Genomic DNA, 23,036 nt, shown 5'->3' with positions numbered 1-23,036 from the left:
CTAAGCTAACTTATTGCTGTATTATGTTATCTTTCTCAATTCAATTTTGGCTTTAATCTCTATATTTTGTCCATACAAATAGAATTATTAAACAGAACTTGAATCATGTTGTTACTCAGAGTTATTATACAAATATAAAGTTTTGCAATTTTGTTCTTGGCAATGCCTGTTTAGTATCTGAGAATGAATACTACCAATAATAAAGTAAAAGGAATATTTGGGATAAAAGGGATTCAAACAAAGTTATTCAGCATAAAGTAAAATCTATCTAAAACAATCCTTTTTCATTTGGTGGAATTTTGATAACCACAATGGCAGGTAATTTTGGACATTAGAAATGCTAAATCATTTAGGAAACATCCAACCCTTTCTTCCAAAAAATAAAATGTCTATATTTCTGCTTTCATTCCAATGAGATTCCAACCTTCCACACAACGTGACATTCCTGAAATAAATTCCTGCAATTTCTTTTGCAAGACTTAATAATATTTTAAGACACAATGGCAGACAATGACAAAAAATTTACACATTGTCTTGATATAACCATCAATTCTAACAACAACTACTGGGCATTATCTAATTTCTTCTATAGAATTATAATTCCTGAAGAATTATTCCACTTTATAACCTGTACCATACAATGATCTAACTCAAGTATCCTTTAAACAGCCATTAACATGACTTAACATTCAACTAAAGAACTAATAATTATCAGATAATATTTCTATAGAAAATCAGCTTAAAGATGGACGGTGTCAAACATCAAACAAATCTACAGTTTTCTGTGTCTGTGTTACCAGCCTGTAGTCACATTATAAATTAAAATTCCAATGATATGGTTTGAAGTCCTTGCACTCGAGTCTGGTTGCACTGACTTTCTTGCGCATGAGTTTGATTGCACTAATAGAGGTGTACTATTTAACTCAAAACAAATTTTGTCATTTGTCTACTCTTTTTCCATTTAAAATTGTCAAAGGATCTTTATCAAACGCAGCCTGCTAGGTATGCAACTTTGAGTAATTGCCCAATGTGAGTAACAAGATGCATTTTTGTTTCTTAACACTAAAATATATCACGGTTAGGGGAAAAGAAGGTTCCAAAACCGATTCCATTATGAACTCAATGCACTGCCTTTTGCCACAAACCATACAAAGTGTGAAAAAAGTGTGGACATTAGTTTTTTGTAATAGTACAAATGAAAGGTTTAAAGTATCTCTATTGAAAAGGTAAAAAATATTTATTTGAGTGAAGATCAATCTTTAATATTCAGATAAGACAATTCCCTTGACAATTGGCTAGTGATTCATTACAGAAAATTAAATAAACATTCCAGCTTCAATAATTTATCTTAGAACACAGTAAGCTCACCACTAATTTAATACAACACACACATACAATATTCTGATATGTCTTAAAAAACTCATTTACCAATTTCTCATTATTTTCTAATAATCCGAACCACAATGTTGGTGTATTCATGAATTCAATCTTTAAATTCAGGGCTGTTTTATGCAGAATGTTAGTCTTTCAATTACAGATTTGTATCATGATGTCACAAACTACATGTACATGGCAAAGGTTTGGAATCTAAAATTGTTCACTAAATAAGCATAATGACAACTAATTTAGACTGAAGAAACGTCCAATCTGTCTTAAGACCAGTAATTTCAATACAAATACTACTATATCTTTCTCTCGCCTTCATATCCTGAGAATTACTCATAAAAAAACATTGCCTTCATTATAATGAAAATTACTCATAAAAGAACATTGCCTTCATCATAATGAAAATTACTCATAAAAGAACATTGCCTTCATCATAATGAAAATTACTCATAAAAGAACATTGCCTTCATCATAATGAAAATTACTCATAAAAGAACATTGCCTTCATCATAATGAAAATTACTCATAAAAGAACATCGCTTTCATCATAGTCAAAATTACTCATAAAAGAACATTGCCTTCATCATAATGAAAATTACTCATAAAAGAACATTGCCTTCATCATAATGAAATTTACTCATAAAAGAACATTGCCTTCATCATAGTCAAAATTACTCATAAAAGAACATCGCTTTCATCATAATGAAAATTACTCATAAAAGAACATTGCCTTCATCAAAGTGAAAATTACTCATAAAAGAACATCGCTTTCATCATAATGAAAATTACTCATAAAAGAACATTGCCTTCATCATAATGAAAATTACTCATAAAAGAACATTGCCTTCATCAAAGTGAAAATTACTCATAAAAGAACATCGCTTTCATCATAGTCAAAATTACTCATAAAAGAACATCGCTTTCATCATAATGAAAATTACTCGTAAAATTATCCCTCAAGCCCTTTCATCTAACTTAAAAGGACTGGCAACCTAATCCATATCATCAACTCTCATGTAAATTTTCGGGTTCTCGCAGCACTGCTATATCTAGGATTCTTCATTTGATTCATGTATTGAAATATCAACTACTCTAGTACTCTCAGATGACTAGCTGATTAGCATTATTCCTGCAATATTCTCCTCTTGAGACTGTTAGAGCGGCAGACTTGACGCTTGAATAGACTGATTTTATTTGGCATGAAATTTGCATGACAAAATTAAACTGATGGCATTTTGACTCAAAGGTTAGATTCACATTTTCAATATTCTTGACCCAAGATGTCTAGCGATATGTCTCAATCATGTTGGAAGTTACAAGTTATTATTGGACTAGCTTATGTATATTTTATTGTGGTATCACTAACAAGTTAGGAAATGTTTTCCTTGGGGAACACCTCATGTCATTCTGTGATTGATGTTGTCAATTTGAATACATTTTCTCAGAATTCACATTTTTTGTAAATAATATTTTACTTTTAAATGATAAGAATTTAGGGGCAATTTTCATCACTAGGGAACCATGATGGCTCACTTAAGGCATGTGGTAACTAATCTGGGAACAATTATGTTCCAGACATTGTGGTCGTGGATTCTAATCTTGGCAGGTGAGTGAAGGTGACCTTGAATAAGTTGTAAATGTTAAAGATCAATGGCATGAGGTTTAGCCACCCAGTATCTATGTGAATATTAATGTAATTTTTTTTCTTTGCGTAAATTCCAGTATACCCACATAGCTGAACCTAGGACTATTTCTCTAATAAGATTCTTCTATCAGAAATGTAGACTGAGGGGTGGCAATCCTCGCATAGAGAGATATTATTCTTGTGGATGAGACTAAAGAATTGTTATGCAAAAAAATGTGTATGTTCAAAATCTCAACAACCTTTGAAAACACATTCTGAAAAATGGTGCCAAGCAATTGGAATAAAAATAGTCACAGATAATAGAATTTACTGGCATTGATTCCTTGAAAACAATATAACAATTTTCTCTATCCAGAAGAAAAAATCAATTACTGGGGTTGTGTTATAAGTAGTCTTTCTTATAGAAAACATTAGATAGCTAACTATACTTCTCTTCTAGAACAGATCTCCACTAAGTCTGAAACCAACAATTCAGGGGTTGTTTTAAGAGAAAAATGATGATATTGAAGTGGTTTTAAGAATAGAAGGTAATGATTAAGAATATAATAAACCACAATCAATGTACAGTGTCCCTATCAATTATACCTCTATCATGTTCAACATAGCACTTCTAGTTTTAATAATATAAACATCAATATTATTCTTATACAGCTGGTCTAGTCTATATTGTTGTTAATTTCTAATAATATTTAGATACACAGATTAATTGACTAAAATATGTATAGTTAATCACATTGGTTGTACAAATTGTTCAGATTTCAGAAATGAGAAATCTCTACTATATTTATTTTCATCTGATGGGCAATATCACTTCTAGAAATAGTCTTAAAACTTATGAGGGCTCATAAAATAATGAAAATATACAAATATATTTCTCCAATACAAAACCAGATATGTGTTCTCTCTGAAGGTGTTAACTGATATCTGTTTTTGGAGCTCTTGACTGGCATATAAAATAAAATCAACTGTAAGTCCTATGTGTTCAAGTGTCATTGGTTTCCCACACAAACTGATGTACTGGTGTTTATTAATAATAGAAAAGAAGGCATACCAATTTTCTAACCACAGCCAAGCAATAATTATCACTTACCTTCCATGTTCAGAAAATCACACGATTCCATTCAATAACACAGAGCAATTTCTAACAGATTATTCCACCCTGTCCAATTTCCACAGAATTCCTAATTTTCTACAATCTAATTTTCTCTCTCTGGCTGTCTTTAACTTGCAAACGGTGTCAAAATAATCACCAAACCTTGTGCACAAGAATCACAAAATTTCCGTTCAATAAATTACTAGTGATATTAAAGCAATCATTCTATCAGTTTTGACATGTCAATTAAAGCTTCTATTAGTCTTGGTGTAAAGCTAATCACGACTGAAGCTGCCACGGAGACCAATATACTGTTCATAATCAACTTATAGACTAATTAAAATCTTGGACCACAATTGCCATGTCACACCAACATAGACCACAGATTCTTTTATACATATTTATAAGTATTGAACACATTGTTTCATTAGTACAAATTTATCATTAACTAGGATTAGGCCAGGCCAAGTTAGATAACCCCAAGACTGAGCTAGACATCAACAGAATTAACCTAATGACCAACTATTTACTTTACATTTCCATTTAAAACAATTTAAAAAGATTTGATAAAGGAAGCGAGACATAATTCTACATAGATAAAAGACTTCATACTTGGCTAATAGATTTAGCTACAGGAGTTATTTTTAAGTCTAGTCTTCACAGATTTCCTGTGTTTTTTTCTAATCTTGATACATACATGCAGTTATCCATTTTTAATTCTTATTAAATATGATCTTCACAAAAAATAACAAATAAAATGCCAACAGCATTAAAATATAATAGTGAAGTGATAGATATATGATAAAGATTATACAAGATCAGGAATTATTAAAAGGCGAACTTGGGTTCAGGAATATCTTTATACTAAAAGCTTTGACCTTTTTATTTTGAAGATTACCAAAAAAAAAACATAATTGACAGTGATTTTTAATGACCACTGAATGTATAATAATTAGCCATGGTGGAGCCTTAGTTTACCGTGCCTAGCATAGTATATTTAATAACAGAACACAATTTTATATAACATGACTCCTGAATGATTGTGATTGTAAATGTAATTTCCACATTTTTTGATGAAATTGAGTTTTACATCCTACTTAACTGCATCTTACGGGCTAATAAAGACAGGCAACGCCATGCTGTGTATAATGAAGGTAATTTTTCCAGGACAGTGGCACCAGCCTACTCTTCATGCCTTACTTGAGCACCAGATTCAAGCTGTATACTAAGTTAAGGAAATATTGGAAATTATTTGTTCTGGCCTAAGTTGTCATTCTATTGTTTTCTATAATAAATAGTCTTAACTCTATAATATGTAAATAAAAGGAGATTAGGTTATAATCTTCTTTGTCACGCTTAATTGGCAATATTTTCTTAATTAGAAACTATATAATATCTAATTTCTTAAAATTATCTAACTCAATTGAAATTTTATGTAATTCTAATTGAACAATTTTCAAAAACTTTAAAAAAAAACCCTGCAAAATACAAAATCTTAAAATTATATTTTTCTGTTATATTTTTCAGAAGAAACTCAAAAATCATGTTTAAGAAAAAATTGCTCAAGGGACAAAAGCATAATTTGATCTTCACTCTGTATACATTTGCTTTAATTATCTCCCTTGAATCAAGTGAAAATTAAGACTTAATTCTGGTAAAAAAAAAAACTAGGAACAAATCAAAGATTCTGATGTGAAACAAATTACCACATTAAAATTTAAGGGAAAACTTTGTCAAATCATTCACCCACACAAAACTTTTTCGGATCAAAACAACTGTTTTAAAGGAAAATCCATCATCAAAGTGTCTAATGAAATTAAAAGGTAAATGTAATAGTCATAAATCTCCCTTATTTGATGACAGTTGAATTTTTCCAGACCTCCATAATTATACCTCTTGTAATATAAGAGGGTCTGGAAAACTAAGATCAAAACCAGGTCAAGAAGTTCTTCATAATTTCGAAAATCTTGCACACTTGTTCAATAATTGCCTGCAGTCCTTCCTGATATTCTGTCAGTACTCAGTGATTTTGACAAGAAATGTAAGAAAATAACAGGATTGTTAACCAAATTATTATCAACCCAACAATTGAGTTATTGATCTGGATCTAGATTTAAGTCATTTAAAGGATGATAGTCAAAATTTGGTAAATACAATGTTTTTCATCCAAGACGCATCTTTTTCATTATTCTATGAAATTATCAAATGAAGCTATTTGGATAGAGTGAACCATGATCCCATCTATTTTAAGTTGAATATATGTGTGCTTAGAATGATGAGAACTCACTCAACCACCATAGCTCCTTTTCTCAAACCCTCACCAGAAATAAAATTGATCCAATGATTACAGACAATCTCCTTAAATCTAACTTGAGATCACCTAGGTTAGGAGTATGTACATCAATTACTGTAGTTTAAATATAATTTATACTGGAGGCCTAGGGTAGTAGAGGAAACCAACAAGACGAACTGTCCATTTCAACATGATTTACTTCCGATTGTGATTATAGTGTGGTTGAAGAAGGAATCATTGGCCATATTAAACTTGTTGGTATTTGATGTATTGATATGAGTTATTTGACCCTTTATTAACACTATGGTACTATAATTAGTCATACCAACAAGAACTTAGTCTTGATACAGAAACCTGTTAACTTGATCTTCAGTAATAGTACCAGTACATGAACTGGTAATTATACTATTTTAGACACTACATCAATCAGAGACCATCATTAAAAATTCTAAAAAAAATACCTCAAATTGAGATTGATGATTGTGCTAAAATCATGCTAATAATCTCCAAACAGAATTTTAATTCAATGCCACTGTCATAATTTTAGTCATATTAGAAGGTTCTGATATCTTAGTGTTATTTGGTGTTCCTTTACAGATGATACCATGACTGAAACCATCATATCCTTCATAATACCATTGATTTTTAACATTTATCAATTGGAAGGTGCACACTTGAGGGAATTCAAAAGGTCACAATTGCTGTACATGTAGTTTCGCACACCTCAAACAAGCATCAAATGTTTCAAAAGGATTATAAGGTGGTCGGCTATAACTACAACAGTTCTATTCAATCCTTTCAAAGGATGAGTCGGGTAACAGACGATAAGTAAATTCACCAACCTTTAAACTAAACTGAGTTGTGTCTGAAGACCTCTCGTTAGTTTCTGGGCTACAAAGTTTTTTTTATCTATATTGTTCAATACACATTTCTTTACAATTCCACCCGAATAGCTAAAAAAAAAACGAAGGGGAAACAGTCTACAGAACGTCTTGTTTCTACCATGACCTTGTATATAATACTTGACCTTGAAGAATTCAGATCTACTGGAGTTTCGTACTTGGAGAGAATTTTTAAAAAAAAGGCATTACTAATTACTACTAATATAAATATGTTTTAAAAGTATAAATTCATAATTTTTTTCAATATACACAAATTCGCAAAAAATGGTCGGGGTTTCAAGAACTTTAAACTTTAATCGATGCCAAACAATAATTGTTAATGCATTTTTAAATTGACAGTGTGAATAAGTACATACAGCTGATGTATCTTCAACAATTTCCTCCTGCCTTAAAAAACAAATTCTTTTCCGCAACTTGACGATTAAAACAATTTTCAATGTGTCAGTGATGCTGTGTAGAAAGCGAAATCCATTACGACCACAAATTTCTTATGATTCAATATTGAAAGGTTTCTGTCTCAATGATTTGTTTCGGAATTGCAGGAATGGTAAATCAGTTTCCTGGAACAAAATGAATTTATCCACCAGAAAGTACATACGTTCAAAAAATCAATTACGTGATTTCGCCAATTCATCTAACTTTGAGAAATGCCGTTGGTGATCAGAATAAGAAGAGAATGATTGTTCTGTGAAGGGTAAAATACCAGTAAGGAATTATCTATGGATCGAATAAAGAAGTGGTGCTTCGAGTTTTCTTCAAAGATTTTTTCGGAGTATTTTTCGGCTTTCCCTTTCTGAGAAACCCATTTATGCATTTGATGGCATCTTGAATGGTTCACAAATTTGGATGCTCTCATTGATAGCGAATTTGTAACTGTTTTTGTTTCATTGTTATGAAAATTAATTTCTTCGTCCCTGTAGTTTACTAATGATTATTGGTATCATAACATGTACATAAGTATGAGATGACGAAAGGATAAGATGTTTGTCTTTAGAAACTTACTGCAGCAAGCAATATGCGCATTTGAGATTCCCAAAAACGCAAGACTCCCATTGCAGGTCTCAAGGGTTTCTTTCCTGGTATCCCACTGCTTAATTGTTAACTTTGAAATACAAGTATACTATATGTAATTGTAATACAATGATAGAAGAATCTTTGACTGTTTCTTTCGAGGCATTGATGAACGTATTTACGCAGAAATGTATGTTCGGATTTTTAAATTTACAATTACGGATTAAAAACACAAATGAACACAAAGTCAGAAGTGTTTTTCCACAGTGAAGTTATTCTGTTGAATGAACTCTACCAGTTTCTTTAAGAGGCAATGTGATGCTATTCACAATCAGATTAGCCATTTTGAATTGACAATTTTCATGTTGAACTTTCTACCTGCTTGAAATAAAACATTTCAATTTGGATGAAGGCAGTGCCACTTGTCAGGCCGTGGGCTTAGTTTAGTTACAATCTGCCAACATAGAGCGATCAATATTTAATGGAATCACTTTCAGGCGGATTACAGGAATTGACTCTACATTGGTCATTAAGACCACCACTAATACATATTTGTCATTCCAATTTCCAAGCCAAATTCACCCTTTTCTTTTTCGCTCCAAGGCCTTTTTCCAATTTACTCGGCTTTTTTGTCCTCTGATTGAATAAAATGATTGTAATTTCCAATTGATTTGTCTTGCTAGAAAAATCTGACTGGTAAAGATTTTTCTATCTCTGTAAAAATATTGAACTCTTATCCAGTAAGTATACAATATGTACAGGAATAATAGTTGTCGGAAATGTGAAGACGGTTGTAAATGACAGTCAATATTTTTGTTTATTTGTCAGAAATCTGTGAAATCAATATCTTGCAATTTAAATAGATAAAATCGTGATTACTCATCGAAAACAGAAAACCTACAACAATCTTCCTCGCTCCTGACCTGTGAGATATATCAGTTTGTTTGTCATTGGTCCAAATTTAAGAAGGTATCCTTATATCCGAAATGTCATGATGCAATACTATTCAACACATGATATAAATGCAATACGACGAGTTGCTGATGTATTGCTCAGATTTAAAGGGATATTGTCGTCTAAATATTTGCTGGCATCTGATATTAACCTCTATTAGCTGCAAATATACAAACGATCATCAATATACTATTATTATTATGATGATGATGCAATGTACATCCCAGTGCGATAGCTCAAAGTATGGAAGCTGAAGATATTGCGCTGAGCTTACACAAGATTATTCTAGATTCTGCTTCGAGAGACATTATTGTTCAAATTCGTATTTCAATTTTTTTTCAAACCATACAAATGTTCTCATACAGAAATACTTAAATTTCATATATACTAAGAGCATGTCAAAACCTATTGTTAAGTCCCATTTTGACCTTTGTGAGACTTAAATGTTTTAAAGCAAAACACATTGTTTCTAATGAAAATAAGCAAATAACTGTGGAATGAAAGGAAATGGTTTAATGAACAAATATAAATAGGTTTCATCCATGCTTAGAGAGATAATACTGTAGACAATATCTAAAAACAATTAACCATTGCTACAAAATAGTTCAATTTATCATTGTTTTTTAGTAAGTGTAAATACGTGTCCTTTTATTCCAACATGGTCAGGAAATAGATTAAGTGCCAAGCTATTCTAATGGTATTTTCCGTTTTCTATTCTCTATATCCAGACACAATAGAACTATTAATAAGGTATCTATTTGATAATTGCAGCAATATTTAAAGGTGTATTATCCTCTTAATAAGTATTCCTCTCAAATTAGGACACATCATCTTTCTTAAAAATATTTTCCAAAAAAGTTTTCTTCCAATTCCAGCTAAGTTTCATAAAATTAAAAATTATATGAACGGGTGACAAGTTGGTAATCTTGGTCATTTATATATTATCTGTTTCCAGTCATCTTAATATCTCGAAAATGAAGATCATAATAAATCTGATGCCCCCAAAATATTTTCTTTTCGGGCAACAACCCGAAAACAAAGAAAATTCAGGTAAAATTCGTGAAAAAAAAAGCCTGCTCTCTCAACCGACCTTCGGTCCGTCCGCCTATGATTGCATGCTCTCATCACCTTTAAAGGTTTCGTGGAAACACTGGGTCTACTTTTTGCTTACCGGAAGTGGTATAATTATCATTAGGACTCAAAGTAATTGCTTTCGACTTCAGTGTCTATTTTCTATGTAATAATTTAACAAACCACAAAGTCCTCACAATAATTAATACGCTATCTTCGGTATAAAGACAACATTCTTTTTGAAGTAAAATGGTTTTTACAACATCAATGAAAACATGAGATGAAATATGATGTGATAAATCAAGAGCAGTGCATGATGAGGTCAAATTCATTGATTAAAGGTCATCATACAAGAATTGATGTGTAAATATTACCAAGTTAAATAAATGATAGATTTTATTATAAATATATAGATTACAATTATCTAGAATTGGGTTTAATAATAGGAGGTTATTTGATCAAGTTAACATCGTCCTTTGTCAACTTGTATTAATCATACAGTCTCCATCACGTGGTAATTATCACTATACTGGTATTCTATTTACAATCAATCAAGGTACTCGAATTATAGATACATGTACATTAAGGGAAATAGTTGTTAAAGGGATACATCACGGCTTTATAGAACGGCAATCATGTTTAAATTTTTATGCAACGTTTCGATATGTTTCTCCCATTGTCCTCGGACAAATGCTCCAGAAAGTTATGTTTTTATATCGTACATTTCCCCCCCGACAAAATTTATTTTAGAAAACCTCTTTGCAATCCCTTTGATTTGAAAATTTTCATTTTTGTTCGCTTGGTTTAATATTAGACAACTTGCTTTTTAGATGTTTTTCTCCCAGTGGTCATATTTTCGGTAAACAAAACTTTTAATCGAGGTATTTCACTACTGTAATTCTGAAATCTTCTGATTCCTGTCCTACACCGATCATATTAAAATACAACAAAGATTTCCTGTGTTCCGTCCTTACCTATATATATTGCTATCGATCAAAGGAACCCCTATTTAGACGAGCTTGACTCCTACTTAGACGAGCGTGACTCCTATTTAGACGAGTGTGACGCCTATTTAGACGAGCATGACTCCTATTTAGGCGAGTGTGACTCAATGAGTCAAATCCGATTATATTTTCAGAGACGAATGCTGCCAGCCACTACATTTCCGTTAACATTGACATGGTTTAACCAACCTAACTTGTGACAGTTTTATTGACGTGGAAGAAATACTCGATGTCTCTTAGAAGAATCCAATCTCAATCTAAAAACTACGTCACTTATTCTAATGTAAATATTCAACAAGTATAGATAAATCAATGAGAATCACCACTTAGTTTTGGCAAAAACATAATTCCACCAAATTTTATCAACTGTACAGTCTATAATGGAAGTCTTTAATGGATGACAACTTTACATTGGAACTAATTTTAGTTAATTTTAGTCCGAACAGCCGGGTTTTGTAGTAGGACATTATAGGTAATTGCGTATATATTATAGAGCCAGAGCCAAACTTCCAAGGTCGGCATTATATCTAGGTGCTAGAGGATGCATGAAAATATTTGGCTTTTATATATAGGGGAATCCATAATACATCATTAAGTCCTTTTGGATATTAGTCTACATTCACAGGGTCCTGTTCTTAATAATTTAAACGCCCCCACCTTCATCTCCATAGTATCCACTATTATCCCTCGCCCCCCTTCAAGCACCTGCACAGCTTGATCATCTTGAGCATAGACCCTTTATATATATGTCTTCAGCATTCGATTCGGACTATTATTTGAATAAAATGAACCATGACGCAATGTTCAATGCTTGAAAATGCAATTTTCTAATAGAATGAAATCCACTAAATCTAATTGTTTTTAATCTACAGTTCGACATTTTAAGAGATCTTTATAAAAACTGATAGTGGCAGAAACTGACAGCTCAAAAATCATCTGTTTTCTTCAACAAATCTTCAAGAAAACATTTTTCTCGAAAAAAACATTGTGGATTTGAAATTAAGTACGGTTCAATGATCTATCCTATCCGTCTTAAGAGACTAACTGTCAGTGTAAACTTAATGAAAGATAGTCTCTTTCACTAACATCAATATGGTTTGAGCTGTGTCATTTCTGTGTCATACAAAATATATGATACACATTACTCTGGATTGAACACCAAAGGCTGTACCGTTTAGCTGGATTGTGTGGACTGAAGGCCTTACCAATTCACAAATAAATGTAAATACCACTCAAACCATCGAAATACGGGCCCGTAGCCAGACTTAATTGTTCGGAGGGGCTAGTAATATATCTGGAGGGCCAATGGTGTATGGTGTTTATTTGCAGTAATGGAAGTGGTCGGTGGTCAAAATATTTTCAACGGGGGGCAATCCATTTTTCGGAAGGGGTGGGGGGATCCCTGTAGCTACGGTCTTGACATTAAAGACGTAACCAAATGGAGCATGGATCACTTGAACTAGATTGTCGACAATTTCCGTTTTTGTTGGAAACGTAGAACTTGGAAATTAGAGACATCTGGCATCTGACAAATATCTATCTTTTTGGACAATTCCGAAAATACTGTTTTCAGGTCGTGCCACAGATCTTTTCAAAGGATCGTTTTTTCAAGGGAAGTAATTCAAGATGTTCTTATACCGTGTGTTCCGAGATTGTTTGACATATCAATAACGAAGCATTCTTTAATCAAAATATCGCAAAATATCTGTATCAATTAGAATCATTTATTAACATTTTAAAATTTATTGATATTGGCTAAGTTAAGGCAAATTTTTACTTGTCAGGTTGTTTTGTCAAAATAAGTACCATATTTACTTTCAGATCATTATTTAGCTTTGTTATGGCACTATCACATTATACAAAGAATAGAACGGGATATCTCTGAAAGAAAGAGACTATAATAAGAAGATAACTAAATCCAGTAACTATAATTAAGCTAGGTTACTATTGATTCAATCAGTCGTGACTAAAAATTCCCTCAAGTCGACAAGTACCTCAAATAATCACTAGTCATATACTCAGACTATGGTCACAATCGATCCATTTCAAAGTAAATTTAGTAAATTTTCTCTTGGCTTCGTTCAAATATCTCGTATTTCCGATTAATAAGATCCGGAACAATAGGATTACAATGTGTCATTACTGTGTTAAGCTGATCTAATGCTTCGTATTTATTGTTCCCATGAAATATCATTTCAGACTCTTTCCGTGGTTTGGATTTTTATGGTTTCACTCTTGTAAACTTTCCTGAACCAATATTAAAGTTTATATATGGTAAGATAGAAATACAATTACAATCTGCTGTACAAGTTTCTTCAACTAGGTAATAGAGTTCATTTCGTATATTACACACCAAATAGATCAATGGACTTCAAAGGCATGGAACATGGAATTCATCATCTACCGATCATAATAATAATAATAAGAAGAAGAAGAAGAAGAAGAAGAAGAAGAAGAAGAAGAAGAATTAATTTATTGCATTTATAATGCCCAAACACTCCTTTTAAAATAGCAGCTCAGTGGTGCAGATACAGTCATATAATTATAATACTTAAAAAATACATCGGGCATTAAACATAATAATAGCAAACATAGTAAAAATGGCACAAAGTGATCTAGTCAATAAAAATGAACCTCAATGTATACAAGCCTACTATTACAAAATGTTGAGTTTAGAAAGCCTTTTTGAACAGTTCGGTTTTCAAATTGTTATTAAATACATCATACGATTATTTTGATTTAGTAAACGAGACAGTGATTTCCAGAGCTTCGGAGCTGCACATCGGAAAGAGCGCTCTCTCAGTTTACTATTAGCAATGACAGGTTCGAAACAATCTGACAAACTGAACGGAGATTGCGAATGGGCTCATAGTGCTCCGGATGACATTTAAGTACAAGTATTTTGAATTAATGCGATGGGATTGGGAGTCAGTGGAGGTCACACAATACAGGGGTAATACTAATATGAGTTTTAGTGAGGGAAAAAAGCCCGGTATAGCTATTTTACGCCCGTTTGTTAGTTTATCGAATCATAATATCTTTTCGCTTACAATTTGCTTGTTAATTAATGTAAATAAACCTCAATTTCTCGGCCGTTTTGAAAAGGACGTATCTCTGGATGATGAGAGAGTTTCCATGTTCTAGAAGTACGTACTTTTGTCGGTAAATTTTCTACCCAATTTATTCATTTTTCTGTTTTTTGGAACTTTTACGTCTTCTACAAACACACGAACAGCAACATTTTATGAATCTGTAAGACACATACATCCAAAGAACGAGACATGTAAATATGATAAACCATACATCTATTAGATTGTTTGAAATGGTATTGAAGTCGGTCGAAGCTGGTCTCAAATGGTCACCTCCAAATTTCAGAACATGTTCCAATGCGTTTGCAGCCTTTTCTTGAGGATTGAAGGGGGCATCGTGAAATATAGCTGATAATCTTTCAATATTCTTCTGAAGCACTTTTTCGTTTAATGCCCACTTTAAAATTTTAATAACAGTGTCGTCATCCGAGTTGGTCAAATCAAGAACTGTTCCGATCTCCAGATTCTTCACCTTCGTGGCATGTGCTACTTGATCAGTATGAAATGGTGTGCAAACGATAGGAACAGCGTGATAAAGTCCTTCGTTGAAACCGTTCTTACCACAATGGCTTACAAAGAGGATGGTATTTTTATGAGCCAAAACATCATTTTGTGGCAACCATGACATAGTTTTCACATTACCGTGTTCACTATTTATATGATATGACATCACAATACTCTGATCAAACTGCTGAAAAATCTTCACAATTCTTTTAAAGAAATGTTCCGGTGCCTTTGTTAACATACTCCCAAAAGATACCACAATTACTCCGTTTTTAGCTTTATTAAAGAAATTATTTAATTCTGGCGACAATGGTTTAGCTGGCCGAGTTGTTAGCCCACCGACGCGGATATAGTTAGGATAAGAAGCTTTAGGGTAATCTACAAAATCCATACTGTTTTCAAGAAATAATACTGATTGTCTGGCCATGGTATAAGGATCTGCATCTAGAATACGAGAATGCAAGTCTTTTAATCTAGTTTTATCGATACTATTATATCTTACAATCATAGTCGTTATAGGTCCCGCGAATGCAACAGTCACCAACGTGTTCAATACTCTTTGGGGAAAATTCATTACGTCTGTAAAGGTTGTGAATCGAAAGGGGTCCGTGTGTGTTTGTGGTGGACCGGTAACTCCGGGAGGTATGTATGAGCCTTCCAAAACGGTACTTGTGTTCAGATACTTGGCTACGTACGTAAGACATGGTTGTGTAACATCAATGATAGAGATGTCAATCATCAAGGACTTCAAACTTTCAAGCTTTTTGGTATCTGCTAGAGCATTCACACACATTTCGTTACCCATGGCAACAAGATTGGCTATTATTTTATAGCTAACAGTAATCGTCTTTCCTTGAAATATTTCTCTTATCATTCCTTTATCGAAATACTTCTTAAAGTGTATATATTGTTCACTATCTTGAAAAGAAATAATTTTGACTGCTGTGTCATCGAAACAATGTGATTTCTTAAACGACTCTGGGATATATGCTGAGACTTCGTGACCACGCTTTATCAACTCTCTGGCGATACCAGCTAACTGTAGGCAGTGACTTGTGACGGGTAATGGTAATAACAAGAAATTTCCAGCTTGAGCTTCGTTACTCAGAAAGCATAACACTATAAGGACAATCTTCAGCATTGTAACTGTAAATAAAACAAATGAGATTCTTAAGTTTGACCATCAAAGTGGAAGTACATATATATTATGAGATTTTAGTGTTACGGACGCGACAGATTATGGAACAGGTTGTTTACGGGGAAGGGAGGGTTTGATTCTCCTAAATGTACAGGCCAAGGATGGAATAAATACATTATTGAGAAAACGTCAGGGAAGTGACGATTATTGTCTAAGGGGATACTAGTACGTTTTTGTTGTGCCCGATCAGCATGTAACAACTTAAGCACTCAACAAAAGCGAGTGTTTCACTTGACTTAGTTCTCCCCCAAAAACTGTTTAACATAACTCTGGGCCAGTCTAGCATATTATATTATATATAGTGTAGTTTATGTTAATGTAAATAGTATCAATTTATATATAATTATAATACAATACAATAGTTTTCTCGGTAAATAGTCATCTTGGTCACTTTTCCCGATTTGTGTAATAAAGATGTAAAATTGACTTTTTATCAAATTACGTTGGCTCGAAAATGTAACGTCCGTTAAAAAAGATCGTCTGTTAAATATTGAGCTATGCGACGAATGCCACAAAATTGCCTTATTGTCTGCAATAATCATAATAGTGTGCTCAATAAACCTTAACACTGAGACTAAAATTTCTAACTTTCAGAGTCCACATAACTAACATTATACTCTGATGATATATGTATACGGAGCCCCACGGTCTTGATATCATTTCTTCGAAATTATAATTTTATTTAAACGAAATTATTATTTCTTTTTAACGAGTCACTTATTTCATTTTATATTTATTTTAAACGAAATACATTGTACTACTTTGTTTAAACGAACTAAAAAAATATACAATCAAATGTATTTCGTTTAAACTCAATAATCAATTCGCTTAAACTCAATAATCAATTCGCTTAAACTCAATAATCAATTCGCTTAAACTCAATATTCATTTCGTTTAAACTCAACAAAAAAGTCTTCTAAACTAAAAATCAATTGATTTAAAGAAATAATCAATTCATTTAAACGAACCAAAATGGGTTATGATATCATTTCTTTTCATGTTTTTTTAGTCAGTTTTTATACGCCCATGTGAAGTCGCCCTTGTCCATCTGTCTGTCGATCCGTTCACATTCAAGAGGAGACACAATAGAGGCTACAGTTTTATTTGATCTTGATAAAATTTGGTATGTGTGAATATATTGTTGAGATTCCAGCCATGTCCGAGCTTTGTAAAAATCAGATGAACGATTTTAGATTTATTGTCTTAGTAAAAACGCGTCAAATATTGTCTTGTAGGACAATAGATGCTAGTGTTTATTCCATCTCGATTTAACTTGGTATGCATGTAGCCTATATTTAATGAGATCTTTGTCAAATTCGAATTTGATAATAATCGAATGTACGGTTTTGGGTTTATTGTCCTTGACTTAGTACAACGCGTCAAATTGTTGCCACAATAACGACCTGTGTTTATTCGATCTTCATTTAACTTGGTATGCATGTATATTAAGTGAGGTCATTGTCAAATTCGAATTTGATAATAATTGGATTTATTGGAGTTATTGCCCTTGCGACTTAAATAAAAAATTACGAATTTGTCTTGTAGGCAAGCTAACATTTTCAGAGTCTCCAACAGAAAGACTGTAAATATAATGTTTTTTACAGACGTTCTGTGATTGGCTCTGAATGGTTGTATTCACTCGTGTAAGTGGTAGTGGTGATCATATACTGATACACACATACACTCCAATATTGTTTTGAAGTATTTGTGTCAGATTCTATAGTAATGGTCAGTTGCAGCAACTGAACGATTTCAGTCACTAACTACCAAAAAACTACTAAAAAGCATGGTTGAAGTATTTAGCAGATTGTGTCAGATTCTAGAATTACGTCAGAAGTCTGGTGTGAAAGCTTAACTATCTCAGAATTTCGGAAAAAAGCCCGGTATAGGTATTTTAAGTCCGTTTGTTAGTTTATCGAAACATGATATCTTTTCGCTAACAATTTGATAATAATTGGATTTATTGGAGTTATTGCCCTTGCGACTTAAATAAAAAATGACGAATTTGTCTTGTAGGCAAGCTAACATTTTCAGAGTCTCCGACAGAAAGACTGTAAATATAATATTTTTTACAGACGTTCTGTGATTGGCTCTGAATGGTTGTATTCACTCGTGTAAGTTTTAACGAAATAACTAATTCGTTAAAACGGAGTAATTTTAAAAAGTGTTGAAAATTGCGCCTTAGGTGCTCCGTACATATGTCTTTTATGCGTCATATAAAAATTTAAATACACCTAAGAAAAAATATTTCTTAAATATTGTGCATTAAAATATGTACCTCACGAACTTAAAATCTTTACCTTCTGAAAAACTCCTTTAGAGCGTATCCGGGGTTTTATACGCTGGTACACAGTGACTGTTGAAGTAAAATGCGGAGAGAAGGTGTCAACTAAACCAGGACATTGACCTGTATTTCGGTATAACTTCGACCTTCTATCAATGGTCACATTTTCGGGTGAGGGGTTATATTTGAAAGTGTTTATGTAGTCAGTGATGCATGAGGTTAGGTCAAGATATTTTTATTAATAAATATTGTAAAGATGTTTAATACATTAACAACTCAAAGAAGACATTCAATGCATAGGTATTAAAAACGAAAAGTTTGGTTTCTACATTAAAATAATTATCTTTACACACTTTAGAAACTGAATATATAGCCTTTCTACCTTTCTCAGATATATTCCTTTAGGTTTTTGTAAATTTACCATTAAAATTCAATAAAATTCCGAGATAGTTGAATTCGTTTACTATTTCTAATGGCTGCTTATTGTAAGTCCAAATCTCATTGCCTTTTAATTTGCCACCATTTCGGAAAACAAGTATTTTTGTTTTAGCTTCATTTACAGTTAATTTCCATTTGGATGTATATTTCTCAAGTGAACTTAGTAAATCTTGGAAGCCCTCTGGAGTTTCTGAGATTAATACCTTATCATCTGCATACATTAATAAGAAAAGATTTAAAGACAACAATGAAATTGCGGGGCAATTGTCGGAGATAAAGTTTGATTCTATATCGTTTACGTAAAGTGAAAAAAGGATGGGAGATAATATTTCTCCCTGGAAAAGACCAATGCAACAATTAAAGAATTTTCACTTTCTCATATAATGATCTAATAAGTCTTAAAATTTTTCCATCAATTCCTTCTTTGATCAATTTATACCATAGACAACTTTGGTTAATGGAATCAAAAGCGGTCTTATAGTCTACAAAGCAACAGTATAATCTTTGGACTTTAAAGTACGATTAACTAAGGATTGTAGGGCAACTATTGCATCTGTGGTTGATAACTCTTTTCTAAATCCAAATTGGCCGGGTGAAATGATATTATATGTTTCATCAAAGTTTTGTAGTCTAATATTCAAAATTTGGGTAAATAATTTACCCATGCAACTTAATAATGTAACACCTCTATAGTTTTCTGGGAGATTTGGATCACCTTTATTTTTAAATACAGGGACAACGTGTCCTTCACACCAAGCTGATGGAAAACAACCAGAGTTTAAAATATTATTAAATAATACACTTAAAGATGGTAAAAGTTCATCTCCACAATGAATAAAAAGCTCGTTTAATAAATTATCACCACCACATGCTTTACTCGCTTTCAATTTTTTTTATAGCTTTTATTATTTCAGAAGTGGTTATGGGTTGGTCGAGATCCTTATTAGATTCATATGAGTGATGTGCATCATCATGGGTTGCTAAGAATTCGTCAATTGTGTCAATGCTTCCTGGGAGATCCTATGAGATTCTTAAAATGTGTATGAAAATCTTGAAGGGGAACGTCGGCACTAATACTAGATTTACGTTTCTTAAATAGCTTATGGAAGGCTTTAGGGTTTTGTTTTCGTACAAAATTCATCATATTTCCTTGTTGTACTTTATAGATTTGTTTCAGTTTGATTTCAAGTTTCTTATATTGGGATTTAGCTTCAATTAAATTAATATGATTATGCTTTGTTTTATTCTTATTGAAAGCGTGTAGAGCATGCTTGTAGTGCTTAAAACGTTTTTTACACTCATCATTAAACGAGGGTTTATTAACTCTAATACGTTTCTGACTACCTGTACTTATGAAACTCTTACAACAATAAGGTGAGGTGATATCAGATAAAACAGATTCATAACTACATAAAGCATAGTCATATCTGAACAAATTAAATTCTAGATCCCATAATATGTTTGTAAACACTGGTGATAAGTTGTGTAGATGATTATCAGGTTATCTATATAGTTACCGGGTGATAAGTTATGTGGATGATTATCAGGTTATCTATATAGTTACCGGGTGATAAGTTATGTATATGATTATCAGGTTATCTATATAGTTACCGGGTGATAAGTTATGTAGATGATTATCAGGTTATCTATATAGTTACCAGGTGATAAGTTATGTAGATGATTATCAGGTTATCTATATAGTTACCGAGTGATAAGTTATGTAGATGATTATCAGGTTATCTATATAGTTACCGGGTGATAAGTTATGTAGATGATTATCAGGTTATGTATATAGTTACCGGGTGATAAGTTGTGTAGATGATTATAAGGTTATCTATATAGTTACCGGGTGATAAGTTATGTAGATTATTATCAGGTTATGTGTATAATTACCGGGTGATAAGTTATGTAGATGATTATCAGGTTATCTATATAGTTACCGGGTGATAAATTATGTAGATGATTATCAGGTTATGTATATAGTTACCGGGTGATAAGTTATGTAGATTATTATCAGGTTATCTATATAGTTACCAGGTGATAAGTTATGTAGATGATTATCAGGTTATCTATATAGTTACCGGGTGATAAGTTATGTAGATTATTATCAGGTTATGTTTATAGTAACCGGGTTATGTTGTATGTGAAGAGTATCAGGTTATGTGCATGATGGCTTGGTAATATGGTATGCAAATGTTTACTAAGCTATGTATATATAATGTTTCCAGGCGATCTGATGTAAATGGATATAACAACCATGTTAATCTGACCTTGATTTCCCCTCACCAATCAACGTTTACTATTAAAAATGGGAAGTTGGTAATATAAGAAGGGAAACTATTAACTTAGTGATTGAGGATTAAGTACGAATAACCTAACGAACATCAATTTAGCATCAGTAAACATATTAAGGAAGTTTCCGGCTGCAGAGCTAGTTTCTTATATTCAAATAAGAGGTTGATAAATAGGTAATTAATAGACATACACTAGCAATGTTTGGTCAGTAATATTTTTCTCTTTATCGGAGAAGTATAAAAACAAATATATTAACTCGTATGTTCATATATACTTAAGAAATTTGAATTTAAGAATAAATCTATATAATATCTTGGGCTGATATGTAGGAAGCGATCAGAATACAAAAGGCCGACATTTCGATAATAACTGTTCAGCACAACCGGGTTCTCTCCTTTAACAGTACCCAGCAGGCAGAACATATTACATCCGTTCTAAAATGGAACGATTGCAAATAGATTAATAATATTAGAATAACCCCATTGCTCGTATCCACATAATTTCAGCACACATTTGATCAAAATGTCATTTGAAATGGCAAGGGAATTGATGTAATTGAACAGTCTATCAAATGAACTCTACAAAGCAAGATGATATCCCGGTGTATTGATTTGGATTCTCACTAGGTATGATCAGATATACTGAATTAATGGCATTGTTTCGTGCAATTTGTTACAATAAGTAAGGATTAAGTAAATTGGATTTTTTTGTTATATATCAATTAAGCAATGAATTCGAAACGTTTTTATTTACATAGACGCCACAAAACAGAATTCAGAATGATTTCGTGAAAATCATATCGAATTGTCTCAAGCTGTGAGAGATCGCAGAGAACCTTAAGCAGCTCTTTAAAACCCTTTAAGTTCAGATTCTGTGTGCCCCTAATTTATTACACAATCCTAGTAATTCTTCCGTTAGCACAATTTACAATCAAACTACGTCTAAAAAATTTTTAAATATCTAGAGGTTCCGCTGGTACCCACGCTCAAATTTTCAGTGATACAGCTCTATCATAGAACCTACTTTGAAAATGTGCTCCATATTTTGGAGTCTAGTCATAATTGTATCCCATTTAATCAGGTCTGCCTTTAGACGAATGGACAAGGTACTTGGCAACATTGTCGAAATATCATGGTAGAACCATTTCCTTTAATTCTCAACCATAGTTTCATGTGTCGGAAAGGCAAATAAAAGAGCATTTTAAAATATATATTGTCTGAAATGTAATTCTCTAACGTATAGTAAAATAAGTATTTCCAACATAATCGTACAGGAAATGACTCGAGAGGTTCTCTTGAAATTATTGGTTCGCAATTTCTGGTAAATTATTTAGTGGTTTCGCATTTTAAAGTCATGATAACAACAGTTTTAAGATACATTAGTTGATACATGTCTCATTAAGTTTATGAGCCTGACATATGTTAAAACTACAATTAGCAATGTGGATCTTCTAAAAGAGGTACGAAGAGATTTTGTCAAATAAGATTGTCACACTGCATCTCACCAACATATGATTATTGCACTGGAGCATAGAACATTATTTACGAATCGGTTCTGCGCCTGATAAAATCGGGAAGCAATAATTTCCAGATACTGCTAGCAACTATATAGCGGCATCTTGAAAATCAATAGCTACGACCTACGACTGATAAACACAACTGCCACCGGTTGCTATCAGTTGCGTTTGCTCTAATCGCAGTTGCCAGAAGTTGGGTTGTTTATTTACTCTCACACGCACAGATTCATGAGATGATCGCCCAATTCTCTCGTAATTGTAATATTATTTCGCCGGCTTTTAGGGTAAAAAATTATACCAATATCTTAGTGCTTACCCTTACTTTTATCTTCTAAAGTACATATCTCAAGATG

At 32.5% G+C, this 23,036-nt stretch overlaps 1 protein-coding gene across 1 annotated transcript; it reads right to left on the bottom strand.

Moving 5' to 3' along the window:
• Positions 1-14,539: 14,539 nt before the first annotated feature.
• On the bottom strand, positions 14,540-16,093 carry LOTGIDRAFT_105823 (hypothetical protein; the record flags this gene model as incomplete). Its single annotated transcript, XM_009059789.1, has 1 exon — positions 14,540-16,093. The coding sequence occupies one exon, from the start codon at positions 16,091-16,093 to the stop codon at positions 14,540-14,542; it is 1,554 nt and encodes a 517-aa protein (XP_009058037.1).
• Positions 16,094-23,036: the final 6,943 nt, after the last annotated feature.

The sequence above is a fragment of the Lottia gigantea genome (genome assembly GCF_000327385.1).
Source record: "Lottia gigantea unplaced genomic scaffold LOTGIsca_4, whole genome shotgun sequence".
Taxonomy (NCBI): Eukaryota; Metazoa; Mollusca; class Gastropoda; family Lottiidae; genus Lottia; species Lottia gigantea.
Note: the sequence above shows the minus strand (reverse complement) of the source record. Positions and strands in the feature narration are given on the sequence as shown.